At 41.3% G+C, this 12,993-nt stretch overlaps 2 protein-coding genes across 2 annotated transcripts; both read left to right on the forward strand.

Annotated features, from left to right (window-relative positions):
* Positions 1-446: 446 nt before the first annotated feature.
* LOC141121728 (gamma-crystallin-3-like) lies at positions 447-7,264 on the forward strand. Its single transcript, XM_073611441.1, has 3 exons — positions 447-455; positions 5,505-5,747; positions 6,939-7,264. The coding sequence occupies exons 1-3, from the start codon at positions 447-449 to the stop codon at positions 7,212-7,214; spliced, it is 528 nt and encodes a 175-aa protein (XP_073467542.1). The 3' UTR covers positions 7,215-7,264.
* Positions 7,265-7,749: 485 nt separating this feature from the next.
* LOC141128290 (gamma-crystallin-3-like) lies at positions 7,750-12,451 on the forward strand. Its single transcript, XM_073615500.1, has 3 exons — positions 7,750-7,917; positions 10,676-10,918; positions 12,110-12,451. Exons 1-3 carry the CDS (start codon positions 7,750-7,752, stop codon positions 12,383-12,385), a joined length of 687 nt encoding a protein of 228 aa, XP_073471601.1. The 3' UTR covers positions 12,386-12,451.
* The last annotated feature ends 542 nt before the right edge of the window (positions 12,452-12,993 follow it).

Genomic DNA, 12,993 nt, shown 5'->3' on the forward strand with positions numbered 1-12,993 from the left:
TTGTAATAAAATAGAGTAAGAGTAGTAAAAAAAAAAAAAAAAAAAGCTTAAAATACAAATAACTTTACGCCTAAAACTGTTTCCTCAGCAGTCCCTTTGGGTGTCACTGAATAATGAAGGCGTCATGTTTAATGACACAAAGATGCTATTTGCATAAAGCCTAAATACACATTTTAACCCATTCATGTGTAGTGTAGCAAAAAAAAAAAACAAAGTTTCTGGTTTGGTTATGTCACTTTTTTAAATAGCAATGCAAGCAAAAGAATACAATTGTTGTACAAAAGCACTAAACAAACTTGAACCCAGTACGCAGAAAAAAAGCTATTCATTCTGCATAGCATGCAAAGTGTCACAATGTGAGTGTGTAAGCAGTAAAGGGAGTATATAAGGACCGTTTTCGTTCTCACAGTGATTGGTGCAAACAGTTTGGTGACAAATAAAGCAAAATGGGAAAGGTAAGGTCATTATAAATGTTTTTTTTTTTAATTCTTATATGTGAGTGTTCTTATGCAAGTTTAGTAATAGTGTATATTACCCCAAATATATAGATTTTTTTGTATGTGTGTGTTCACATGTGTGTATTTTATAAATCATAGTCTCTATTATTATCATGTACTTCTTTCATCTGAAGTACCCGGGTTTATTAGAAGGACAGAGAGGGCAATCTGTAACCAAGACCTGAAGCGCCGAACAGTATGTTGTCTACCGGGCGCTCGGGTTCGGCACATCACGGATCCTGTGGACAGATTACTGGGAGGGGCTGGGGAAGACCCGGCTGTCATGGTGCACGTTGGCACCAATGACAAAGTCAGAGGCAGATGGAGTGTCCTAAAGAACGATTTTAGGGACTTAGGAGCTAAATTGAGGAAAAGGACCTCCAAGGTAGTGTTCTCAGGAATACTACCGGTACATCGAGCCACACCAGAGAGGCAGAGGGAGATTAGGGAAGTAAACAAGTGGCTGAAGAGCTGGTGTAGTAAGGAGGGGTTTGGGTTCCTGGAGGACTGGGCCGACTTCTCAGTCGGTAACCGGTACTATAGAAGGGACAGACTGCACCTAAATGAGGAGGGTGCAGATCTGCTGGGAATGAAGATGGCCAAAAAGTTAGAGGGGTTTTTAAACTAGGCGATGGGTTGGAGGGTCCAGAGACAGTGATAGCCAGCGCGGAAGATATTCCAGAGGGTAGTATTGGGGGCATTAGTGGTAGGTTAACCAAAGCACAAAAACACAAGGTGAGTATAGTAGCAAGTCCAAGTTGCAATCTTGAAACACCCAATACGAGGACAATATGCGACCGGTCTAAACTATGTGGCATGTTCACCAATGCCAGGAGCCTGGCGGACAAGATGGGTGAACTAGAGATACTGTTGTACAAGGAGGATTTGGATTTTGTGGGAATTTCAGAGACCTGGTTCAACAGCTCTCATGATTGGCTGGCAAACATTCAAGGGTATACCCTATACCGCAAGGACAGACAGGGTAAAAAAGGGGGAGGGGTATGCCTATATATCAAGAATAATGTACAAGTGAATGTGAGAGATGACATCACTGAGGGGGCTAGGGAGGAGGTGGAATCTTTATGGGTAGAGCTCCAAAGGGATGAAGGTAAGGGGAAAATAATACTGGGAGTATGCTATAGGCCCCCTAACCTGAGGGAGGAAGTGGAGACGGATCTCCTATCACAAATTGGATTAGCAGCAAGGATGGGAAGTGTTATCATAATGGGGGATTTTAATTATCCAGACATAGACTGGGCGGAGGGAACCGTGCATTCATTTAAGGCTCGCCAGTTCCTTAGTGTCTTGCAGGACAATTTTATGGGTCAGATGGTAGACGCACCAACTAGAAATAAAACATTACTAGATCTACTGATTACCAACAATACAGACCTGATAACAGATGTGGAAATACGGGGCAATTTAGGTAACAGCGATCACAGGTCAATTAGTTTCAGTATAAATCACACAAATAAGAGACATGAAGGGAACACAAAGACACTGAATTTCAAAAGAGCCAACTTCCCTAAACTACAAACCTTGCTAAAAGGCATAAATTGGGATAAAATATTAGGAACAAAGAATACGGAGGAGAGATGGGTTTGCTTTAAGAGCATATTAAATAAGGGCATTAGCCAATGTATCCCATTGGGTAATAAATTTAAAAGAGCGAACAAACATCCTGGATGGCTTAACTCCAATGTAAAAATGCATATAAAAGCAAAGGAGAAGGCCTTCAAAAAATACAAGGTTGAGGGATCATCCACAGCATTCAGAATTTATAAAGAATGCAATAAGAAATGTAAGGGTGCAATTAGGTTGGCTAAGATAGAACATGAAAGACACATAGCGGAGGAGAGCAAAAAAAATCCCAGGAAATTCTTTAAGTATGTAAACAGTAAAAAAGGGAGGACAGACCATATTGGCCCCATAAAGAATGAGGAAGGACATCTGGTTACAAAGTATGGGGAGATGGTAAAGGTATTGAATTTATTCTTCTCCTCAGTCTTCACGAGTGAATCGGGGGGCTTCAGTAACCAAAACTGCAGTGTTTATCCTCATGACACAACACAGGAAGCACCTACATGGTTAACAGAGGACGGAATTAAAATTAGACTTGAGAAACTTAACATTAATAAATCACCGGGACCAGATGGCTTGCATCCGAGGGTACTTAGGGAACTCAGTCAGGTGATTGCCAGACCGTTGTTCCTAATTTTTACAGACAGTCTATTGACTGGAATGGTACCAGCTGATTGGAGAAAAGCCAATGTAGCACCAATATTTAAAAAGGGCCCAAAAAACATCCCTGGGAATTACAGACCAGTTAGCCTAACATCAATAGTATGTAAACTCTTGGAGGGGATGATAAGGGACTATATACAAGATTTTAGTAATAAGAATGATATCATTAGCAGTAATCAGCATGGATTCATGAAGAATCGTTCTTGCCAAACCAATCTATTAACCTTCTATGAGGAGGTGAGTTGCCATCTAGATAAAGGAAGGCCCGTAGACGTGGTGTATCTGGATTTTGCAAAAGCATTTGACACAGTTCCCCATAAACGTTTACTGTACAAAATAAGGTGCGTTGGCATGGACCATAGGGTGAGTACATGGATTGAAAACTGGCTACAAGGGCGTGTTCAGAGGGTGGTGATAAATGGGGAGTACTCAGAATGGTCAGGGGTGGGTAGTGGGGTTCCCCAGGGTTCTGTGCTGGGACCAATCCTGATTTCCGGATGTGGAAATCTTGCAAAAAGACCTGAACAAATTAATGGGGTGGGCGACTACATGGCAAATGAGGTTCAATGTGGAAAAATGTAAAATAATGCATTTGGGTGGCAAAAATATGAATGCAATCTATACACTGGGGGGAGAACCTCTGGGGGAATCTAGGATGGAAAAGGACCTGGGGGTCTTGGTAGATGATAGGCTCAGCAATGGCATGCAATGCCAAGCTGCTGCTAATAAAGCAAACAGAATATTGGCATGCATTAAAAGGGGGATCAACTGCAGAGATAAAACGATAATTCTCCCGCTCTACAAGACTCTGGTCCGCCCGCACCTGGAGTATGCTGTCCAGTTCTGGGCACCAGTCCTCAGAAAGGATGTACTGGAAATGGAGCGAGTACAAAGAAGGGCAACAAAGCTAATAAAGGGTCTGGAGGATCTTAGTTATGAGGAAAGGTTGCGAGCACTGAACTTATTCTCTCTGGAGAAGAGACGCTTGAGAGGGGATATGATTTCAATTTACAAATACTGTACTGGTGACCCCACAATAGGGATAAAACTTTTTCGCAGAAGAGAGTTTAATAAGACTCATGGCCACTCATTACAATTAGAAGAAAAGAGGTTTAACCTTAAACTATGTAGAGGGTTCTTTACTGTAAGAGCGGCAAGGATGTGGAATTCCCTTCCACAGGCAGTGGTCTCAGCGGGGAGCATTGATAGCTTCAAGAAACTATTAGATAATCACCTGAATGACCGCAATATACAGGGATATGTAATGTAATACTGACACATAATCACACACATAGGTTGGACTTGATGGACTTGTGTCTTTTTTCAACTTCACCTACTATGTAACTATGTAATATCCTGCCAGTCACCTTTGTTCCTTGTTCTAAACCAGGGGTCTCCATACTGCGGCTGGATGTTTACCCTTTGCTTGCCTTTATTATGCCCTTGGGACACTATTCCTCCCACTGATACCAATGATGGGACACTATTCCTCCCACTGATACCAATGATGGGACACTATTCCTCCCACTGATACCAATGATGGGACACTATTCCTCCCACTGATACCAATGATGGGACACTATTCCTCCCACTGATACCAATGATGGGACACTATTCCTCCCACTGATAGAAATGATGGGACACTATTCCTCCCACTGACACCAATGATGGGGCACTATTCCTCCCACTGACACCAATGATGGGGCACTATTCTTCTTACTGATACCAATGATGGGGCACTATTCCTCCCAGTAATACCAATGATGGGGCACAATTCCTCTCACTAATACCAATGATTATTTATATTATTATTATTATTATTATACAGGATTTATATAGCGCCAACAGTTTGCGCAGCGCTTTACAATATAAAAAGGAGACAATACAGTTATAATACAAAAAAATACAAGAGGATTAAGAGGGCCCTGCTCAGAAGAGCTTACACTCTAATAGGGTGGGGCAGGTGGTACAAAAGGTTGTAACTGTGGGGAACAGAGGTCCCCTTTACATCACGGTCCACAAAGTTTTCCCTTACTTCAGAGTTCACAGAGCTCCCCTTTACATCACAGTCCACAAAGTTCTCCCTTACATCAGAATCCACAGAGGTCCCCTTTACATCACATTCCACAAATTTCTCCCATAATTTCAGAGTCCACAGAGTTCCCCTTTACATCACAGTCCACAAAGTTCTCCCTTACATCAGAGTCCACAGAGTTCCCCTTTACATCACAGTCCACAATGTTCTCCCTTACATCAGAGTCCACAGAGTTCTCCTTTACATCACAGTCCACAAAGTTCTCCCTTACATCAGAGTCCACAGAGTTCCCCTTTACATCACAGTCCACAAAGTTTTCCCTTACTTCAGAGTCCACAGAGTTCCCCTTTACATCACAGTCCACAAAGTTCTCCCTTACATCAAAGTCCACAGAGGTCCCCTTTACATCTCATTCCTCAAAGTTCTCCCTTATTTCAGAGTCCACATAGTTCCCCTTTACATCACAGTCTCTGGCTCTCTGGCTGACAAAATGAACTGCAGGAACACAGCACATAGGTCATATGACCATATGCAAGGGAGGCATCTTCTGGCAACATTATGTGGGAATGACTATGAGAATGATTGAATTTTGCAACTATATTTTAGTTGATTGGTCAACTTTAGGTTATTAAACCTTTAGATAATGGTCCATGTAATAATTAGACTAATATAATAATAACAGAATTTTTTTTATGAAAAAATCTTTTTTTTTTTTTTTTTAATGGCAGATCATCTTCTACGAGGACAGGAACTTCCAGGGTCGCTCCTACGAGTGTAGCTCTGAATGCTCTGACCTGTCCTCATACTTCAGTCGCTGCAACTCCATTCGTGTGGAAAATGGGAACTGGATCCTTTATGAGCAGCCCAACTACAGGGGACATCAGTACTTCCTCCATAGAGGAGAGTATCCTGACTTCCAGCAATGGATGGGCTACAATGACTCCATTAGATCTGGTCTTCTGAGTCCCCAGGTAATAACACACAGACTTTCATTGCTGTAATGTTTAAAATGAATTCCAACAAATATGAGCTTGTTAAGAAAAAAAAAAAAAAAAAAAACAAAGAACAATTTTCACTGAACCAAGGCCAATCAAATTTCAGTTAATTGGGGTATTTGGTTTTGTTGACTAGGCTCCCAGGTAAAAACACTTAAGCCCCGTACACACAATCGGAGTTTCCGATGGGAAATGTTGGATGTGAGCTTGTTGGCGGAAAGTCCAACCGGGTATATGCTCCATCGAACATTTATTGTCGGACTTGTTGGCTAGCGTGTTCTCAAATTTTCTGCCAACAAATGTGTGTTGTCGGACTTTCCAATCAAGTCTATACAAGTTCGTCGGACAAAAGTCCAAAGTACAAACACGCATGCTCGGAATCAAGGACGAGCCGGAAGCGGTCGGTCTTGTAAACTAGCGTTTCTAATAGACAATTAACATTCGTGACGTGTGGCTTGGCTGGTCCAGCTCAAAAGTGAAGCTTCTATTCAGGATAGTGTGTCCCTAATCTTTCCCTCCTTGTCAGGAACATTTCCTTACTGCTAGTTGCTTTCCCTAACCAGTGGGGGGTCCCTCTCCCTACACTAGCCGCATGCAAGAAGCGCGCCGAAACCCAGGCGCAGGGACTTAAATAGGCCCTGCTGACCCAAGAAGGCCGCTGAGGGTCACATGGATGCAGCGTAACCAGCTAGAATGCTGCTCCACTGACCCAGGAAAACATGGAGAAACAATGTTACCCTTGGAATTCCTCCCCCCCTGGCTGCAGTGCCACTCGGTTGAGCGCCACCTACAGTGGAGGAAACAAACTGCACCTGCCCACAGGCTGGTTGGCTGCCTTTTATGTCAGATTATAGTAAATTCAGACCATCATAAAGTTATTAAAACAGGGAATATCAAAATACAAGAAGTACATACGTGGTGTAGAAATATGAGGAAATGCAGTCCAGGTTGTAGAAAAGGGAAACTTGGGTCACAACACAGCCTTGTCTGTTATGGTAGGAACCAAGGTATGGAGAGACATTTGCTGAGCTCATGACAAGCAATAAAGTAATTGTGACAGGCTGAGCCTCCCTACCTTCCTTACTTCTGACCTTTTATCAAGTTGGCCTTCTTTTACATTTCTTACCCCCTTTCTATTTTTCATTTATGTTTCTTTCATTTTAATAGCACCAAGGTTCCTTTAGAATCAGGATCTATGAGAGAGAAGACTTCAGAGGTCAGATGATGGAGTTTACTGAGGATTGTCCTCATGTCTATGAGAGATTCCGCTACCATGATATCCACTCCGTCCAAGTCCAAGATGGCTACTGGATGTTCTATGAGGAGCCCAACTACAAGGGACGTCAGTATTACCTGAGACCTGGAGAGTACAGGAGATACACCGACTGGGGAGCCACAAGCCCCAGAATTGGGTCCTTCAGACGTCTGCACCACTCCTATTAAAGCAATATACAGTAAATTACTTTTTTAAACAATAAACTAAAACAAAAACAAAAAGAAAGTTTATGTTTGTTTTTTTTTTTAATCATAAAAAGTAATGGAAACTGCAAAAGACGGTTTACAACTTATACACAATCTTGTGCACGTATTTAGCAGCAAAGAAAAAAAAAGGAGCAATATAACAAAAAATGCTTCATCAACCAGGAAATATTTCCAGTTTTTTATTGATATTTTTTCCTCAAAAAACCTTTTTATACACAAATTAAATCAATTTACTGTTCATAGTTCAAGTCTTAAAAATAAAAAATAAATATTCTCAACTTTAACTCACATGTAAATTAAAAGAATACAATTATTTACTTTTAGCGCTACCTATTAAAAAAAAATCCTGTTATGTTGGTATTTTTTTTTTATTTCCAAAAGCTCTTTGAGTAAATTAAAAGCGGAGTTCAGGATTAAAAAAAAAAAAAAAAAAAAACATTTATACTCATCTAGGTGGATGTAGCCGTCGTCTCTATACAGAGAACTGAGCGATCAAATGCCGCTGATCATTAAGGTCTTGGTCTTCAGTGAGAAAAGACACTGTCAGTATCTGGCTCTCTGCTCTGCCCCTTCAGCGCTCAATGGAGTTCTGGACTGTGGAGGGGCCAGCTGCCAGTCCAGGCACCAGGGTGGATACCGACAGTTAAGTCAGGATCTCTCAAGAGTCTGGACTGGCTGAGTGACATACTTCATTCTGCACTCCTGTGATCTTGGCTTTTTACCTATTTTGTTACATTACAGCCTTTGGTTCAATGTTTTTTTAATCTGAATTATATGTGATGGATCAGAACATGATAGTTTAAGTTGGTGAAGTAAAATTAGAAAAATATATACATAAAACAATTTTTCATAAATAAAAAACTGATAATTGGCATGTATGTATGTATTCACCCCCTTTGTTATGAAGCCCATAAAAAGATCTGGTGCAACCAATTACCTTCAGAAGTCACATAATTAGTGAAATGATGTCCACCTGTGTGCAATCTAAGTGTCACATGATCTGTCATTACATAGACACACCTTTTTGAAAGGCCCCAGAGGCTGCAACACCTAAGCAAAAGGCACCACTAACCAAACACTGCCATGAAGACCAAGGAACTCTCCAAACAAGTAAGGGACAATGAAGTGCAAGTCAGGGTTAGGTTATAAAAATATCCAAATCTTTGATGATCCCTAGGAGCACCATCAAATCTATCATAACCAAATGGAAAGAACATGGCACAACATCAAACCTGCCAAGAGACGGCCGCACACCAAAACTCACGGACCGGACAAGGAGGGCATTAATCAGAGAGGCAGCACAGAGACCTAAGGTAACCCTGGAGGAGCTGCAGAGTTCCACAGCAGAGACTGGAGTATCTGTACATAGGACGACAATAAGCCGTACGCTCCATAGAGTTGGGATTTATAGCAGAGTGGCCAGAAGAAAGCCATTACTTTCAGCAAAAAACAAAATGGCACGATTTGAGATTGCGAAAATGCATGTGGGAGACTCCCAAAATGTATGGAGGAAGGTACTCTGGTCCGTCAGGTTGCCTCACAGCCTGGAATTAACATGGATTGTTTGAAGATTTGCATTATTTAATTTACAGAACATGCCCACAACTTTGAAATTTTTTTTTTTTTAATGAGGAAAGGTTGCGAGCACTGAACTTATTCTCTCTGGAGAAGAGACGCTTGAGAGGGGATATGATTTCAATTTACAAATACTGTACTGGTGACCCCACAATAGGGATAAAACTTTTTCGCAGAAGAGAGTTTAATAAGACTCATGGCCACTCATTACAATTAGAAGAAAAGAGGTTTAACCTTAAACTATGTAGAGGGTTCTTTACTGTAAGAGCGGCAAGGATGTGGAATTCCCTTCCACAGGCAGTGGTCTCAGCGGGGAGCATTGATAGCTTCAAGAAACTATTAGATAATCACCTGAATGACCGCAATATACAGGGATATGTAATGTAATACTGACACATAATCACACACATAGGTTGGACTTGATGGACTTGTGTCTTTTTTCAACTTCACCTACTATGTAACTATGTAATATCCTGCCAGTCACCTTTCTTCCTTGTTCTAAACCAGGGGTCTCCATACTGCGGCTGGATGTTTACCCTTTGCTTGCCTTTATTATGCCCTTGGGACACTATTCCTCCCACTGATACCAATGATGGGACACTATTCCTCCCACTGATACCAATGATGGGACACTATTCCTCCCACTGATACCAATGATGGGACACTATTCCTCCCACTGATACCAATGATGGGACACTATTCCTCCCACTGATAGAAATGATGGGACACTATTCCTCCCACTGACACCAATGATGGGGCACTATTCCTCCCACTGACACCAATGATGGGGCACTATTCTTCTTACTGATACCAATGATGGGGCACTATTCCTCCCAGTAATACCAATGATGGGGCACAATTCCTCTCACTAATACCAATGATTATTTATATTATTATTATTATTATTATACAGGATTTATATAGCGCCAACAGTTTGCGCAGCGCTTTACAATATAAAAAGGAGACAATACAGTTATAATACAAAAAAATACAAGAGGATTAAGAGGGCCCTGCTCAGAAGAGCTTACACTCTAATAGGATGGGGCAGGTGGTACAAAAGGTTGTAACTGTGGGGAACAGAGGTCCCCTTTACATCACGGTCCACAAAGTTTTCCCTTACTTCAGAGTTCACAGAGCTCCCCTTTACATCACAGTCCACAAAGTTCTCCCTTACATCAGAATCCACAGAGGTCCCCTTTACATCACATTCCACAAATTTCTCCCATAATTTCAGAGTCCACAGAGTTCCCCTTTACATCACAGTCCACAAAGTTCTCCCTTACATCAGAGTCCACAGAGTTCCCCTTTACATCACAGTCCACAATGTTCTCCCTTACATCAGAGTCCACAGAGTTCTCCTTTACATCACAGTCCACAAAGTTCTCCCTTACATCAGAGTCCACAGAGTTCCCCTTTACATCACAGTCCACAAAGTTTTCCCTTACTTCAGAGTCCACAGAGTTCCCCTTTACATCACAGTCCACAAAGTTCTCCCTTACATCAAAGTCCACAGAGGTCCCCTTTACATCTCATTCCTCAAAGTTCTCCCTTATTTCAGAGTCCACATAGTTCCCCTTTACATCACAGTCTCTGGCTCTCTGGCTGACAAAATGAACTGCAGGAACACAGCACATAGGTCATATGACCATATGCAAGGGAGGCATCTTCTGGCAACATTATGTGGGAATGACTATGAGAATGATTGAATTTTGCAACTATATTTTAGTTGATTGGTCAACTTTAGGTTATTAAACCTTTAGATAATGGTCCATGTAATAATTAGACTAATATAATAATAACAGAATTTTTTTATGAAAAAATCTTTTTTTTTTTTTTTTTAATGGCAGATCATCTTCTACGAGGACAGGAACTTCCAGGGTCGCTCCTACGAGTGTAGCTCTGAATGCTCTGACCTGTCCTCATACTTCAGTCGCTGCAACTCCATTCGTGTGGAAAATGGGAACTGGATCCTTTATGAGCTCCCCAACTACAGAGGACACCAGTACTTCCTCCATAGAGGAGAGTATCCTGACTTCCAGCAATGGATGGGCTACAATGACTCCATTAGATCTGGTCTTCTGAGTCCCCAGGTAATAACACACAGACTTTCATTGCTGTAATGTTTAAAATGAATTCCAACAAATATGAGCTTGTTAAGAAAAAAAAAAAAAAAAAAAACAAAGAACAATTTTCACTGAACCAAGGCCAATCAAATTTCAGTTAATTGGGGTATTTGGTTTTGTTGACTAGGCTCCCAGGTAAAAACACTTAAGCCCCGTACACACAATCGGAGTTTCCGATGGGAAATGTTGGATGTGAGCTTGTTGGCGGAAAGTCCAACCGGGTATATGCTCCATCGAACATTTGTTGTCGGACTTGTTGGCTAGCGTGTTCTCAAATTTTCTGCCAACAAATGTGTGTTGTCGGACTTTCCAATCAAGTCTATACAAGTTCGTCGGACAAAAGTCCAAAGTACAAACACGCATGCTCGGAATCAAGGACGAGCCGGAAGCGGTCGGTCTTGTAAACTAGCGTTTCTAATGGACAATTAACATTCGTGACGTGTGGCTTGGCTGGTCCAGCTCAAAAGTGAAGCTTCTATTCAGGATAGTGTGTCCCTAATCTTTCCCTCCTTGTCAGGAACATTTCCTTACTGCTAGTTGCTTTCCCTAACCAGTGGGGGGTCCCTCTCCCTACACTAGCCGCATGCAAGAAGCGCGCCGAAACCCAGGCGCAGGGACTTAAATAGGCCCTGCTGACCCAAGAAGGCCGCTGAGGGTCACATGGATGCAGCGTAACCAGCTAGAATGCTGCTCCACTGACCCAGGAAAACATGGAGAAACAATGTTACCCTTGGAATTCCTCCCCCCCTGGCTGCAGTGCCACTCGGTTGAGCGCCACCTACAGTGGAGGAAACAAACTGCACCTGCCCACAGGCTGGTTGGCTGCCTTTTATGTCAGATTATAGTAAATTCAGACCATCATAAAGTTATTAAAACAAGGAATATCAAAATACAAGAAGTACATACATGGTGTAGAAATATGAGGAAATGCAGTCCAGGTTGTAGAAAAGGGAAACTTGGGTCACAACACAGCCTTGTCTGTTATGGTAGGAACCAAGGTATGGAGAGACATTTGCTGAGCTCATGACAAGCAATAAAGTAATTGTGACAGGCTGAGCCTCCCTACCTTCCTTACTTCTGACCTTTTATCAAGTTGGCCTTCTTTTACATTTCTTACCCCCTTTCTATTTTTCATTTATGTTTCTTTCATTTTAATAGCACCAAGGTTCCTTTAGAATCAGGATCTATGAGAGAGAAGACTTCAGAGGTCAGATGATGGAGTTTACTGAGGATTGTCCTCATGTCTATGAGAGATTCCGCTACCATGATATCCACTCCGTCCAAGTCCAAGATGGCTACTGGATGTTCTATGAGGAGCCCAACTACAAGGGACGTCAGTATTACCTGAGACCTGGAGAGTACAGGAGATACACCGACTGGGGAGCCACAAGCCCCAGAATTGGGTCCTTCAGACGTCTGCACCACTCCTATTAAAGCAATATACAGTAAATTACTTTTTTAAACAATAAACTAAAACAAAAACAAAAAGAAAGTTTATGTTTGTTTTTTTTTTTAATCATAAAAAGTAATGGAAACTGCAAAAGACGGTTTACAACTTATACACAATCTTGTGCACGTATTTAGCAGCAAAGAAAAAAAAAGGAGCAATATAACAAAAAATGCTTCATCAACCAGGAAATATTTCCAGTTTTTTATTGATATTTTTTCCTCAAAAAACCTTTTTATACACAAATTAAATCAATTTACTGTTCATAGTTCAAGTCTTAAAAATAAAAAATAAATATTCTCAACTTTAACTCACATGTAAATTAAAAGAATACAATTATTTACTTTTAGCGCTACCTATTAAAAAAAAATCCTGTTATGTTGGTATTTTTTTTTTATTTCCAAAAGCTCTTTGAGTAAATTAAAAGCGGAGTTCAGGATTAAAAAAAAAAAAAAAAAAAAACATTTATACTCATCTAGGTGGATGTAGCCGTCGTCTCTATACAGAGAACTGAGCGATCAAATGCCGCTGATCATTAAGGTCTTGGTCTTCAGTGAGAAAAGACACTGTCAGTATCTGGCTCTCTGCTCTGCCC

Source organism: Aquarana catesbeiana, linkage group LG01, assembly GCF_042186555.1.
Source record: "Aquarana catesbeiana isolate 2022-GZ linkage group LG01, ASM4218655v1, whole genome shotgun sequence".
In the NCBI taxonomy this organism is placed as follows: domain Eukaryota; kingdom Metazoa; phylum Chordata; class Amphibia; order Anura; family Ranidae; genus Aquarana; species Aquarana catesbeiana.